Source organism: Ranitomeya variabilis, chromosome 2 (assembly GCF_051348905.1).
Source record: "Ranitomeya variabilis isolate aRanVar5 chromosome 2, aRanVar5.hap1, whole genome shotgun sequence".
Taxonomy (NCBI): domain Eukaryota; kingdom Metazoa; phylum Chordata; class Amphibia; order Anura; family Dendrobatidae; genus Ranitomeya; species Ranitomeya variabilis.
Genome location: NC_135233.1, coordinates 16,316,281 through 16,331,330, shown reverse-complemented (window position 1 = coordinate 16,331,330; position 15,050 = coordinate 16,316,281). Strand labels below are relative to the sequence as shown.

The following is a 15,050-nucleotide window of genomic DNA, read 5'->3' as shown; positions in this document are numbered from 1 at the left end:
AATCTACTGATTGTTTGTCCAATAGGGGCAGTATACAAAGAGAAGAGGAGGGGGCCTAGGACTGATCCTTGAGGAACCCCAACAGTAAGGGGAAGGTGAGAGGAGGAGGAACCAGCAAAACATACAGTGAAGGATCGGTCAGAGAGATAGGAGGAGAACCAAGAGAGAACGGTGTCCTTGATGCCGATGGAGCGGAGCATAGTGAGGAGGAGCTGATGATCCACAGTGTCGAATGCTGCGGAAAGATCCAATAGAATTAGCATGGAGTAGTGACCATTAGATTTAGCTGTTAGTAGGTCATTAGAGACTTTAGTGAGGGCAGTTTCAGTAGAGTGTAAAGAGCGGAAGCCAGATTGAAGAGGGTCGAGAAGAGAGTTATCTGAGAGATAGCGGGTAAGACGGGAGTGGACCAGGCGTTCCAGGAGTTTAGAGATGAAGGGAAGGTTAGAGACAGGTCTATAATTAGCGGCACAGTTTTGGTTTTTTAAGTAATGGATGTATGATGGCATGCTTAAATGAGGAGGGAAAAATACCGGAAGAGAGAAAGGTTGAATATTTTTGTTAGGTGAGAGGTGACAGCCGGGGAAAGGGACTGGAGGAGATGTGACGGAATGGGGTCACTGGTGCAAGTGGTTGGGCGAGAAGATGCAAGGAGCCTGCTTACTTCTTCTTCTGTAACTGGTTCAAAGTCAGAGAGTGAACTAGATGCAGTGGGGGAGGGAGGACAGTGCATGGTATGAAGAGATTGGGAGATAATTTCATGTCAAATGTGGTCAATTTTTTCTTTGAAGTAATTGGCCAGATCGTCAGGGTGGAGATCCGTGGTTGGGGCCTGCTCTCTTGGGTTGAGTAGGGACTGGAAAGTGTCAAAGAGACGTTTAGGGTTATTTGACAGTGAGGTGATGAGGGTGTTGAAATAGGTTTGTTTGGAGAGGTGAAGGGCAGAGTTGTATGTTTTTAGCATGAACTTATAATGGATGAAATCTTCGGGTAGACGTTCGTCGCACACGGAGCACCGCTGCAGGAAACGTGTTTGCAGCGTGTGCCAGGGTTGTTGCCGTCTGTGCCGAGTTGTTCTATGTATAGGAGGTGCAGCTTCATCCAGGGCACTTTGCAGGGTTTCATTGTAATGCTTCAGAGCAGAATCAGGACATGAGATGGCGGAGATTGGGGCCAATGAGGACTGCAAGTTCTTCATAAGTTTCTGGGTGTTAATGGCCTGTATGTTTCTATAAGTGTGGAAAGTGGGGGTGACCTGAGCGGGATGGCAGCTCTTGATAGAGAAAGAAAGAAGGTTGTGGTCAGAGAGCGGGAGAGGGGAGTTTGTGAAATTGTCCACTGAGCAAAGCTGGGAGAAAACCAAGTCGAGGGAGTTTCCGTCTTCATGCGTTGGAGAGTTAGTATGCTGCGAGAGGCCGAATGAGGAGGTTAGAAAAGGTGAGAAGCAGATGGGGAGAGGGCAGAAGCAACGTGGATGTTGAAATCACCCATGATAAGGGTGGGGGTGTCACAGGAGAGAAAGTGTGGAAGCCAGGTGGCAAAGTGATCCAGGAACTGATGAGAGGGGCCGGGAGGACGATACACCACCGCCACTCGCATGGAGAAGGGGACGTAGAGTCTGACAGCATGGACCTCAAAGGAAGGGAATACGGAAAATACATAAATATACAACTATCCAAACAGAACATTGTGCAAAAACATTATATCCTTCACTATCATTGCTGCACACGAGGAGGCGTCATTCTCAATGATTTCACCGCTGATCTCTAGTGATGTCACTGCTAATCTCTGGTGATGGATAGGAGGCATTCTCAGTGATGTCACCGCTGATCTCTGGTGATGGATAGGAGGCATTCTCAGTGATGTCACCGCTGATCTCTGGTGATGGATAGGAGACATTCTCAGTGATGTCACCGCTGATCTCTGGTGATGGATAGGAGACATTCTCAGTGATGTCACCGCTGATCTCCGGTGATGGATAGGAGACATTCTCAGTGATGTCACCGCTGATCTCTGGTGATGGATAGGAGACATTCTCAGTGATGTCACCGCTGATCTCTGGTGATGGATAGGAGACATTCTCAGTGATGTCACCGCTGATCTCTGGTGATGGATAGGAGGCATTCTCAGTGATGTCACCGCTGATCTCTAGTGATGGATAGGAGACATTCTCAGTGATGTCACCGCTGATCTCTGGTGATGGATAGGAGACATTCTCAGTGATGTCACCGCTGATCTCTGGTGATGGATAGGAGGCATTCTCATTGATGTCACCGCTGATCTCTGGTGATGGATAGGAGACATTCTCAGTGATGTCACCGCTGATCTCTGGTGATGGATAGGAGGCATTCTCAGTGATGTCACCGCTGATCTCTAGTGATGTCATTACTCGGACACCAGAATCTACAACATCTGCTTTACCTATGTTCACCACTAGGTGTCACCGTTACACCCTCTTGTTCAGCCTTTTCTGCAGGATGTAAAGCGACTTCTTACCTATAGATGGACGATCCGCGCAGTTTTCTAGGGCAGAATTCTTTGCTTTGATATTTAGGTCGGGATCCAGCACTTTCCTTTACAACGGTCTTTAGACAGAATGAGCGGAGCGGGAATCACTTCATCTTTTACCGTATTCTCCATTGTTTTATGAATGATAAGAAAACGTCCTCAGCTTTGTGCCAAACATCATACACATCAGCCCAAGCCGCTGACTGCAGCGAGCGGGACCCAAGTTCTGGCCGGTCCCTGTCACCATTGCTGCTGGGTGCTATAAACCTCCAGCAAACAGCAGCGTTAGAAGGCGAGGAGCCGGACATGGACACTCATCCACAAGTCTCAAGAAGCTTTTACGAGCCGTCTCCTTAGGTCAGTCCGATTATTAGCGGATATTTTTACATCTAATTTTCAGTATGTTTCCTGCAAGGATTTTCTGAAAAATTGAATGTGGCCAGATAACCTCAAGGTGTGACAATTCCCTACAGCGCCCCCGCAGGTAAGACAAAGCATTACAGCTCTATCTATCTCCATTTTTTAACATTGAAAAATCCTATTTGTAAAATGAAAATGAAATAAAGGACAAAATCCCGCGGACTCACCATGGCCTCCATCCGAGCCCGCCGTTCCTCTTCCTCTTTCTTTTTTCTCATGTTCTCCAGATCTTGCTTCGCCTCAGAAAACGACTGCAAAAAAGTATCGAAAATGCCAAAAAACTCATCTGGCTGCATTTTACCCTCGGATTCTCCAAAATGTTTCATTGCTTTGGCGAACTAAAAGAATTGGAAAGAATGGAGACGGTGAGAGACGGCAAGTAGTGAGAAGAGCAACAGATATTGAGAACATCGTCCGCAACGAGAAATATCCGCGTCCTCCATTACAGGCTGTTCCCTCCTTCATCGATGGGGCGCTCGCACACTGTTTGTAAATACCAGCAATTTTGCAATTTTGTTACTTATTAAATGTTCAGCCGTTCTTGAGCTATGAGCCATTTTCCTTTGTCTACTGACCGTTGCTTTGGAGACCGACCACCGCTGCCTTTTTCTATTGAGCTTGTAAGCGCTGATTTGAAGCCGGAGTGCGCAGATACCCCCTAATCCCAGCCAATTTCAGAGCAGCGGTTACAAACTAGTCTGCAGCGGTGGTCGGTTTCCTAAGCAACGAGCTGTAAACAAAAGAAAAGTGTCAATATCTAAAGAACGGCTGCAGATTTAAGTAAGCAGTAAATTGCAAAAATGCTTGATATTATAAATACAATCTATGAAGGTGGAACAGCCCCTTTAAGGCTCAGGGGTCCCGTAACAACCACTAAATATCACACACACGCAGCATTGAAATCTCCAGTACAGGACACACAGACTCGCTGTTCAGTGGGTTCTGTCCATTCTCAGCTTCTATTTCACTGAACAGAACGGTAAAATTACAGTGAAGACTGAAAATCAGGACGGAGGAGACCTGCTGATGTCCGATGGGAAGAAGAAGCCCCGAGGTGCAATAAGTCTAAGGCCTCGTTCACACTAGCAGTGTATGGTCAGTATTCTACATCAGTGTTTGTAGCCAAAATCAGGAGAGGAAAAATCACAGGAAAAGTATCATGGAAACTCGTCACCAAATTCTGCATTTATCACCCACTGCTGGTTTTGGCTACAAATACTGATGTAAAATACAGTATGCAGTAGTCCCATAATGTATCATCCCTGAGCTATAACCCAGCTTTCCCAGTCTCAGCAGTCTGCAATGAATCATCACTGAGCTATCACCCAGCTTTCCCAGTGTCAGCAGTCTGCAATGTTTCATCCCTGAGCTATAACCCATCTTTCCCAGTCTCAGCAGTCTGCAATGAATCATCCCTGAGCTATCACCCAGCTTTCCCAGTGTCAGCAGTCTAGTATGTATCATCCCTGAGCTATCACCCAGCTTTCCCAGTCTCAGTAGTCTGGTATGTATCATCACTGAGCTATGACCCAGCTTTCCCAGTGTCCGCAGTCTGCAATGAATCATCACTGAGCTATCACCCAGCTTTCCCAATGTCAGCAGTCTGGAATGTATCATCCCTGAGCTATCACCCAGCTTTCCCTGTGTCAGCAGTCTGCAATGTATCATCCCTGAGCTATAACCCAGCTTTCCCAGTGTTAACAGTCTGCAATGTATCATCCCTGAGCTATAACCCAGCTTTCCCAGTGTCAGCAATCTGCAATGTATCATCACTGAGCTATGACCCAGCTTTGCCAGTGTCAGCAGACTGGAATGTATCATCCCTGAGCTATCACCCAGCTTTCCCAGTCTCAGCAGTCTGCAATGTATCATCCCTGAGCTATAACCCAGCTTTCCCAGTGTTAGCAGTCTGGAATGTATCATCACTGAGCTATAACCCAGCTTTCCCAGTGTTAACAGTCTGCAATGTATCATCCCTGAGCTATAACCCAGCTTTCCCAGTGTCAGCAGTCTGCAACGTATCATCCCTGAGCTATAACCCAGCTTTCCCAGTGTTAACAGTCTGCAATGTATCATCCCTGAGCTATAACCCAGCTTTCCCAGTGTCAGCAGTCTGCAATGTATCATCCCTGAGCTATAACCCAGCTTTCCCAGTGTTAACAGTCTGCAATGTATCATCCCTGAGCTATAACCCAGCTTTCCCAGTGTTAACAGTCTGCAATGTATCATACCTGAGCTATAACCCAGCTTTCCCAGTGTCAGCAGTCTGCAATGTATCATCCCTGAGCTATAACCCAGCTTTCCCAGTCTCAGCAGTCTGGAATGTATCATCACTGAGCTATAACCCAGCTTTCCCAGTGTCAGCAATCTGCAATGTATCATCACTGAGCTATGACCCAGCTTTCCCAGTGTCAGCAGACTGGAATGTATCATCCCTGAGCTATCACCCAGCTTTCCCAGTCTCAGCAGTCTGCAATGTATCATCCCTGAGCTATAACCCAGCTTTCCCAGTGTTAGCAGTCTGGAATGTATCATCACTGAGCTATAACCCAGCTTTCCCAGTGTTAACAGTCTGCAATGTATCATCCCTGAGCTATAACCCAGCTTTCCCAGTGTTAACAGTCTGCAATGTATCATACCTGAGCTATAACCCAGCTTTCCCAGTGTCAGCAGTCTGCAATGTATCATCCCTGAGCTATAACCCAGCTTTCCCAGTCTCAGCAGTCTGGAATGTATCATCACTGAGCTATAACCCAGCTTTCCCAGTGTCAGCAATCTGCAATGTATCATCACTGAGCTATAACCCAGCTTTCCCAGTGTCAGCAGTCTGGAATGTATCATCCCTGAGCTATCACCCAGCTTTCCCAGTCTCAGCAGTCTGCAATGTATCATCCCTGAGCTATAACCCAGCTTTCCCAGTGTTAGCAGTCTGGAATGTATCATCACTGAGCTATAACCCAGCTTTCCCAGTGTTAACAGTCTGAAATGTATCATCCCTGAGCTATAACCCAGCTTTCCCAGTGTTAACAGTCTGCAATGTATCATACCTGAGCTATAACCCAGCTTTCCCAGTGTCAGCAGTCTGCAATGTATCATCCCTGAGCTATAACCCAGCTTTCCCAGTCTCAGCAGTCTGGAATGTATCATCACTGAGCTATAACCCAGCTTTCCCAGTGTCAGCAATCTGCAATGTATCATCACTGAGCTATAACCCAGCTTTCCCAGTCTCAGCAGTCTGTAATGTATCATCACTGAGCTATAACCCAGCTTTCCCAGTCTCAGCAGTCGGGAATGTATCATCACTGAGCTATAACCCAGCTTTCCCAGTGTCAGCAATCTGCAATGTATCATCACTGAGCTATGACCCAGCTTTCCCAGTGTCAGCAGACTGGAATGTATCATCCCTGAGCTATCACCCAGCTTTCCCAGTGTCAGCAGACTGGAATGTATCATCCCTGAGCTATGACCCAGCTTTCCCAGTGTCAGCAGACTGGAATGTATCATCCCTGAGCTATCACCCAGCTTTCCCAGTGTCAGCAGACTGGAATGTATCATCCCTGAGCTATCACCCAGCTTTCCCAGTGTCAGCAGACTGCAATGTATCATCCCTGAGCTATCACCCAGCTTTCCCAGTGTCAGCAGACTGGAATGTATCATCCCTGAGCTATCACCCAGCTTTCCCAGTGTCAGCAGACTGCAATGTATCATCACTGAGCTGCAATTCAGGATTAATAACCTTACTTCTGCTTTACACAAGTTTTCCAGGTCCGGGGGGAATTTTGGTGCTTTAACCCCTTACACCCCACGGCCGGGATTTTTGGTCTATAAAGCAGAATGCTGTAAAGCGATTCCCTCTCTGCGGTGGTAAAAAGCCCAGAGACCGGAGGACACCGGGCAATAAGCGATTTACATGGAGTGACATAAAAAAGAGGCACAGATTCCTCCCAGCCGTGGCCGGGCGCTCGCCGCAGGTTTCACACCTCGAGGAATATTTCCTTATTCTGCAGATTCCTTATTATCTCACTTCTTCCAAGTCATAATTGGCTCAGACTCTTTATTTCTTCAGCAAACAAGTCAGGAGCAGTGCGCCGGCCGAGCGCTCCGACCACCTGGCGGCACGACCACCTGGCGGCACGACCACCTGGCGGCACGACCACCTGGCAGCACGACCACCTGGCAGCACGACCACCTGCTTCCTGATTGGCTGTTATGGCAGGATGTGAACAATTCTGCAATCCATCATTGGTTCCAATGTCTGCTCTGTGATTGGCCGCTCCGTGCAGATACAATGTTATTATATGAGATTTATAAACAGGAAGATTTACCAGGGAAACCAGCAGAGATCCCAGAGGTAGGCTGGTTTCACACTTGCGTTTTTTTGCATGCGTTTTGCCGCGTTTTGACAACGCATGCATTTTTTTTATGCTTGCGTTTTGTTGCAGAAATGCAACCTGTAGTAATTTTTAGCGGCTTTTTTCGCTGCAAAAAAACATATTGCTGTCTATGTAAACACATGCGTTTTTAAGCACATGCATTTGTTTGCATTAAAAACGCATGCATTTTTATAGAAAAAAACAAGAATACACACTTATAAGCCACCCCCCACCATCAAGGTGATAAAGGGATCCTAACCCTACCCCTAACCCTAGGTATCCTACCCCTACCCCTAACCCTAGGTATCCTAACCCTACCCCTAACCCTACCCCTAACCCTAGGGATCCTAACCCTAGCCCTAACCCTACCCCTAACCCTAGGTATCCTAACCCTACCCCTAACCCTAGGGATCCTAACCCTACCCCTAACCCTACCTCTAACCCTAGGTATCCTAACCCTAACCCTACCCCTAACCCTAGGTATCCTAACCCTAACCCTACCCCTAACCCTAGGGATCCTAACCCTAGCCCTAACCCTACCCCTAACCCTAGGTATCCTAACCCTACCCCTAACCCTAGGGATCCTAACCCTACCCCTAACCCTACCTCTAACCCTAGGTATCCTAACCCTAACCCTACCCCTAACCCTAGGTATCCTAACCCTAACCCTACCCCTAACCCTAGGTATCCTAACCCTAACCCTACCCCTAACCCTAGGTATCCTAACCCTAACCCTACCCCTAACCCTAGGGATCCTAACCCTACCAAAACGCAAATGTGAAACCAGTCTTAGACGCTCAGTGTCATAGCCTGGAAATACTGACCCATCCCCGGAGAATCAATTGTATAGAATCTATAAGTCTATACCTCTCAATACTCTGCACTGGCTGATAACAGAGAGCAATAGATTACTACAGCCAGCCTCTCCCCAGTAATGGCTGATAACAGGGAGTAATAGATTGTAGTCCACCCAATTAAAGGCTGATAACAGAGAGCAATCATTCCGTTCAGCGGAGAAAAGATAAACGCAGGTCTCGCGCCCCTTTAAGAGAGGCTCGGAGGGCTCGGTGATTCCCCCTCTGCAGCCCTGAGCTCTGCCAGGACAGATTCCCGCAGACCCCGCAGTCCTCGCTCCTCAGACCCCGCGCCAGAACTCGCACTTTCTTAAGACTCTGCTTACTGTGAGGATTATGGAGGGTGAACGAGAGGGAAACGTCAAACAAACATTCCTGCAGCAGGAACGTGCCGCTCCCAATATTCTCCCAAATCCCAGCCTGTAATCATCTGCATCCCCCCAGAAACCCGCAGCAGCCCCCATCTTCTACAGGGGCCCCATGGATCCCAGACACAGCCATGGATGCTCTCTACTCTGTCTCCTTAACCAATTCAATCACCTAAGAAGCCCCAATAGCTGTTCATCCAGAGCCCCCTGGTGCATGAATTTAATGTCAGAATGGCAGTGATCACTGACTCACGAGAGTGAGGAGCGGATGTCACTTGTGAAGGTCAGGATAACCCGGGACAGGCAGAAACCCAGAGAAGAGGGATTGCAGCTGTGTGTGTGAGTGGAAGATCTGTTCAGCCTGAGCTTTCTGGTTCATGACTAGACAGCAAGAACTAAATGATAAAGAATAAATCTTATTTCTGCAATCACATTCAAAGCATCCAAACCACTGTCTGCGGAAAGAGAAGATGGTCCATGTACACTTCACTCATTCAGCAGCAGAATCGTGAATGCAGCTCTGGACGTGAATGGAGGACGTAACTCGGGATCAGGAGAGGATTTCGTATTGTAGGTCAGAGAGGCGCCCACCTTATCCCGGGCCTCGCTCAGGAGGTCCTCGAGCTCAGAGAAGCTGAAACTGGCTACTGTGATGAAGTCCCCCATAACCGGCACGAAACGGTCCTCCGGATCCCGGTAGTACCGCTGCTGGTAGTCCAGCTCCTGAAAACGAGGACATAATTACTGCAAAGTTATGGATGACAGAGTCCCATTCACCACAACACCGAACCGGCAAGAGGTGACTAGTGCATGACAATGCCGAGGGAGTCAGCGGGGTCTGGAGGACAATGGAGGGGGAAAGAGGAGACTGGAGGGTAAAGAGGAGACTGGAGGGGAACAGAGGACAATGGAGGGGAACAGAGGAGACTGGAGGGGAACAGAGGAGTGTGGAGGGGAGCAGAGGACAATGGAGGGGAGCAGAGGACAATGGAGGGGGAAAGAGGACAATGAAGGGGGAAAGAGGAGACTGGAGGGGAACAGAAGAGACTGGAGGGGAACAGAAGAGACTGGAGGGGAACAGAAGAGACTGGAGGGGAAAGAGGGAAAGAGGAGACTGGAGGGGAAAGAGGAGTGTGGAGGGGAACAGAGGAGTGTGGAGGGGAACAGAGGAGTCTGGGGGGTAGCAGAGGACAATGGAGGGGGACAGAGGAGACTGGAGGGGAAAGAGGAGACTGGTGGGGAACAGAGGAGACTGGAGGGGAAAGAGGAGACTAGTGGGGAACGGAGGAGACTGGTGGGGAACAGAGGAGTGTAGAGGGGAACAGAGGACAATGGAGGGGAACAGAGGAGACTGGTGGGGAACAGAGGACAATGGAGGGGAAACAGGAGTCTGGAGGGGAACAGAGGACAATGGAGGGGGAAAGAGGAGACTGGAGGGGAACAGAGGAGTCTGGAGGGGAGCAGAGGACAATGGAGGGGGATGGAGGGGAAAGAGGAGACTGGTGGGGAGCAGAGGAGTCTGGAGGGAAGCAGAGGAGTCTGGAGAGGAGCAGAGGACTATGGAGGGGGACAGAATGGAGAGGGACGGGGGGGAAAGAGGAGACTGGAGGGGAGCAGAGGATACTGGAGGGGAAACAGAGGATACTGGAGGGGAAAGAGGAGACTGGAGGGGGGCAGAGGACAATGGAGGGGGATGGAGGGGAAAGAGGAGACTGGTGGGGAGCAGAGGAGTCTGGAGGGAAGCAGAGGAGTCTGGAGAGGAGCAGAGGACTATGGAGGGGGACAGAATGGAGAGGGACGGGGGGAAAGAGGAGACTGGAGGGGAGCAGAGGACAATGGAGGGGAAACAGAGGATACTGGAGGGGAAAGAGGAGACTGGAGGGGGGCAGAGGACAATGGAGGGGGAAAGATGAGACTGGAGGGGAACCGAGCAGTGTGAGGGGGAGCAGAGGACAATGCAGGAGGAAAGAATGGAGGGGGGCATTGAGGACAGAGGAGACTGGAGGAGGACAGAGAAATCTGGAGGAGGAGGACAGTGGGGAACAGAGGAGTCTGGAGGAGGAGGACAGTGGGGAACAGAGGAGTCTGGAGGAGGAGGATAGAGGAGTCTGCTGTGGAAATTTGGCCCCATCCTTCCTATCAATACTCAAACACACAAGTGATAAGAGCCTTTTCCTAATTTTCTGGCTTTTTGTTATTCACATTCTCCTAGAATTCTTTGCTAATAACTTGGGGTAATTTTCCAGCCTTTGCGCGCGATGTGGTTGGGCTGATGATCTCGCTGTCCTGGTCCCAGCGCACCATAAGGAGACTCATCGCTCCTCTGATCTCCGGACCTTGCACCGGCTGCCATGTTTGTACGTCACATTCTTGGCTCTCGAGCTTTCACATAATCCTTATTATATGTTCTGTGGCCACAAATGGAGAAAATCCACAGAACTGACGGGAAGCCCTCGGGCTCGGGAACGGATGCGGCACTGTGTCTTCTACAATCTATTCTTCTCGGCTTTTCTTTTACGCTTTTTGCACTGCAGCTTTTCCTTTCCAAGAAAAGTCTCATCCCTGTAATCCCCCCGAGCCTCCTGATTAATGGGCAGAATGCAGGGAAGACTGACACAATTGTAGGATGAAGGGAACATTGTATCATTAGGAGTAGAGGGGCTGCCAGAAATACAGAAGGGAACATAAAGAGGGGTCACCAATACGCCCCCACATTATATAATCGTCACTGTGGAGGTGACACAGGGGCTATTGGGGTATTCGTAGGAACACAGATAGTTTTCTCCCATGACCCCCCTGGACCCCAAAACTGTAAGGTTAAGAACTACTCACAGACTCCACGGCTCGCAGTCCGTTCTTTATGTTGTGCACTTCCTTTTCCAACTCCACCAAACTGAAAAAAATTGCAACATTCATCATCCTGTGTAAACCTAGACTTTGTGGTCAATACAAGATCTCTGCTTGCTGTCAGTAATGAGGACACTTGTTTCCATTCGGATGCAGCTCGTCTTGAGGTCAGCTAAAAAGTGGATACTAACCAGTGTAGTCAATGCTCTGACGTCTCCGCACTGATACATTGTAGCAAAACTGCAGAGATTAAGGCTCCGTTCACAGCTGCATTCAGAACCATCGCTGCACATTCAGCTTTATATGAACTGACAGTAATGGACCCCATTAGAAGTTACCAGGGTCCATCCGATGATGGTGCCCACAACACAGATGGAAATAGAGCTTTATGCTGCATTACTATTTGTTACAATGTATCAATGCAGGAAACGTATCAGTCTGAAGTCCTGGCTGGTTTATCTGAAGTCCAGGCTGGTTTATCTGAAGTCCAGGCTGGTTTATCTGAAGTCCGGGCTGGTTCTCACAGAGCGTTGCTTCAACAGGATCCAACTGTAACAACCCCCCAGACATGAAATGCATTCGATCTCTGAAGGTTTCTTGATGTATACAAGACTGCGACCATTCACTGACTGCAAACAGGGATCTTGAAAATACTGAAACAATTAAACACAATCCTGTTTCCTAAGTAGCATAGGTTAAATACAAGTCTGTGTTGTCTGGAGAAGCAGTCTACTGTGCTGTAACTCCATGTAAGGAAAGAGTGGTCACCAGAGAAGAAGACCCGTGGCTTCTCGGTCACACAAAGGTCCGCAGAGTCCACAGAGGCTCAATGGAGGGAAATATCGATATGTCACATGGAACACCGCATGACCCTGCAGCTGCGGAGGTGGAGTTTTTCTTTAAGAGCCCTGGCAGTGGTCACTGCACAACATCTGGAAGGACTTGGTTTCTCACCCACCCGCATCTGCGGAGCTCACTTCTGGCTGCACCTCCTTCATTATTTTTGGACATTCGGCATCGGCCCGTCCATTGCTCTGTTACGTTATCGTGTTACCACCTGGCAGGGTCAGAGGAGACTGATCCCCCGCTGACCCGAAACCAAGAGTAACCAAAACCCAGGTGTGGAAAGACTAATGTGAACATTTGATTTGGCAGAACGAGAGCGTCTGAGACAAGAAACACGAGCGGCCGGTGCTGAGGGCACACTGATAGATTCACACCTGCCTGGGTGTGCTGGTCCACAGCAGAGAGGACACGGCGCGGCCAGAGGTGCCGGCAGGATGGCTTCTCGTCACTCTGAGGACAAGTGGCATTTTCTGGGTAAAACGTGACTTACTTGACTTTAGCCGCCTCAGAGAGATGCTCCAGTTCCCCCTGGATGCTGAGAATATCGGGGTACGTCTTCTCAAATATCATAATTAAGTAGTGCAAGAGGGTGATGTTCCTAAAGATGAGGATAGCAACGATTAAAGCGAGGAGCAGGAGCGTCAGTCATCACCCGACAGCCATGGATGGAGCTCACGAATCTATGAAAAGTGTTCACCCCCTACATGGATTTAATTAGGATTCACAACACAGAAATTGCTACATTTTCTGGACTATAAGACGAAGATTTAAGTATCAGGAAATTACACTTTCCCTGTGGTGTAAATAAGCTGAGGGGTCGCTGTCACCAGGGGGCAGCAAACAGCTCTAGGGAGGCAACGGGGGAACATTCTGCTCTAGGGAGGAAATGGGGGAACATTCTACTCTAGGGAGGAAATGGGGGAAAGTTCTGCTCTAGGGAGGAAATGGGGGAAAGTTCTGCTCTAGGGAGGTAATGGGGGAACATTCAGCTCTAGGGAGGTAACGGGGGAACGTTCAGCTCTAGGGAGGTAACGGGGGAACATTCAGGTCTAGGGAGGAAATGGGGGCAGCACACAGCTCTAGAGAGGCAACGGGGGAACATTTAGGTCTAGGGAGGAAACGGGGGCAGCACACAGCTCTAGGGAGGCAAAGGGGAAACATTCAGCTCTAGGGAGGTAACAGGGGAACACTCAGCTCTAGGGAGTTAACGAAGGAACGTTCTGCTCTAGGGAGGTAACGGGGGAATATTCAGCTCTCAGGAGGAAACAGGGAACACTCAGCTCCAGGGAGGTAACGGGGGAACATTCAGGTCTAGCGAGGTAACAGGGGAACATTCAGCTCTAGGGTGGGGGAACGTTCAGCTATAGGGAGGTAACATGGGAACATTCAGCTCTAGGAAGGTAATGGGGAATATTCAGCTCTAGGGAGAAAACGGGAGAACGTTCTGATCTAGGGAGGTAATGGGAATATTCAGCTCTATGGAGGTAACGGGAACTATTCGGCTCTAGGGAGGTAACGGGAACTATTCAGCTCTAGGGAGGTAACGGGGGAACGTTCAGCTCTAGGGAGGTAACGGGGGAACGTTCAGCTCTAGGGAGCTAACGGGGTAATGTTCAGTTCTATGGAGGTAACGGGGGAACGTTCCGCTCTATGGAGTTATCGGGGGAACCTTCAGCTCTAGGGAGGAACCAGGGAACTTTCAGCTCTAGGGAGGTAACGGGGGAACATTCAGTTCTATGGAGGTAATGGGGGAAGGTTCTGCTCTATGGAGGTAACGGGGGAACGTTCAGCTCTAGGGAGGTAACGGGGGAATGTTCAGCTCTAGGGAGGTAATGGGGGAACATTCAGGTCTAGGGAGGAAACGGGGGAACATTCAGGTCTAGGGAGGAAACGGGGGAACATTCAGCTCTAGGGAGGTATGTAGGTTACCAGGTCAATGTAGGTTCTTAAAGCAGTGCCCACTGGGATCCGGCAGTGGAGGAGCAGACCCCCTTTACATACATAATACTGGCATGCCGTACCTGTCTATACTGGATTTCGTGTCAATGATCTTATTCAGACTCGCAACTTTGAATCCGAACGCGTTCCCTCGCTGGCCTTTATTCATGTAGTTTCCGAAGGCCAAGACGACCTCCAGGAGCTGCTTCAGTCGTTTGCTCCGGGTCAGTTCCTTGCATGCCTGCAGAAGGGCTTCAAGACAAAGGTCAGATGAATGTCAGCGAGGGGCTCATTCACAATCACGTATGAGAGTAAGGGTGGTCCGCCCATGATCGTACTCCATACTGGGTCAGTCCCACCTAGCCTCTGCCCTGTGATGACACTGAGACATCGGATCTCACCTTCTACCTTCGGCTTCGCTTCCGCTAATCGCTCCGGGAACTTCTTCTTGAAAAACAAAGCCTGCAGCCGCTGCTGATAGTGGTCGATCCTGCAGGAAAGATGGAATTGGTATATTGGGCCACCAGGACTAATATTAACGATGTCATAGGGTGACGGCCCCACAATGGAGGACACAGAGTCTGATCACTACGTCGTACCTGCTCATCTCGTACAGGAAGCGGTCGGCCCGTGCCATGCGCTCGATCTCGTGCTTGTGTTCCTCCAGGAGGTCAATGTCGCTCTTCTCTGGGATGAATTTCAAGAGCTGATGGGATAAAAGAACAATAAACTCAATGTCCGTCCCTTATTGTTACGTATTTGATATTATACAGGGGCCACATATCATAGCATAGAGTTTGGTCTTGGGTCTGTATATAGGGGGATTGGTTTAGGATCCACGTTTCTTTCAGGGGTCTGATCCAAGGTCAATGTTTGTTTTGAGGGTCTGGTCTGGG

At 49.2% G+C, this 15,050-nt stretch overlaps 1 protein-coding gene across 6 annotated transcripts in view; it reads right to left on the bottom strand.

Moving 5' to 3' along the window:
* DAAM2 (dishevelled associated activator of morphogenesis 2) overlaps window positions 1–15,050 on the bottom strand; it is a 281,131-nt gene that overhangs the window by 5,934 nt on the left and 260,147 nt on the right. For all 6 annotated transcript variants that reach the window (XM_077282013.1, XM_077282018.1, XM_077282017.1 and 3 more), the window contains 7 exons: window positions 14,754–14,860; window positions 14,556–14,644; window positions 14,238–14,406; window positions 12,707–12,814; window positions 11,356–11,416; window positions 9,115–9,246; window positions 3,096–3,266 (listed from right to left, as the gene is read on the bottom strand). In XM_077282013.1, the coding sequence (XP_077138128.1) occupies window positions 3,096–3,266; window positions 9,115–9,246; window positions 11,356–11,416; window positions 12,707–12,814; window positions 14,238–14,406; window positions 14,556–14,644; window positions 14,754–14,860 (837 nt within the window). The remainder of the gene's footprint in view (window positions 1–3,095; window positions 3,267–9,114; window positions 9,247–11,355; window positions 11,417–12,706; window positions 12,815–14,237; window positions 14,407–14,555; window positions 14,645–14,753; window positions 14,861–15,050) is intronic.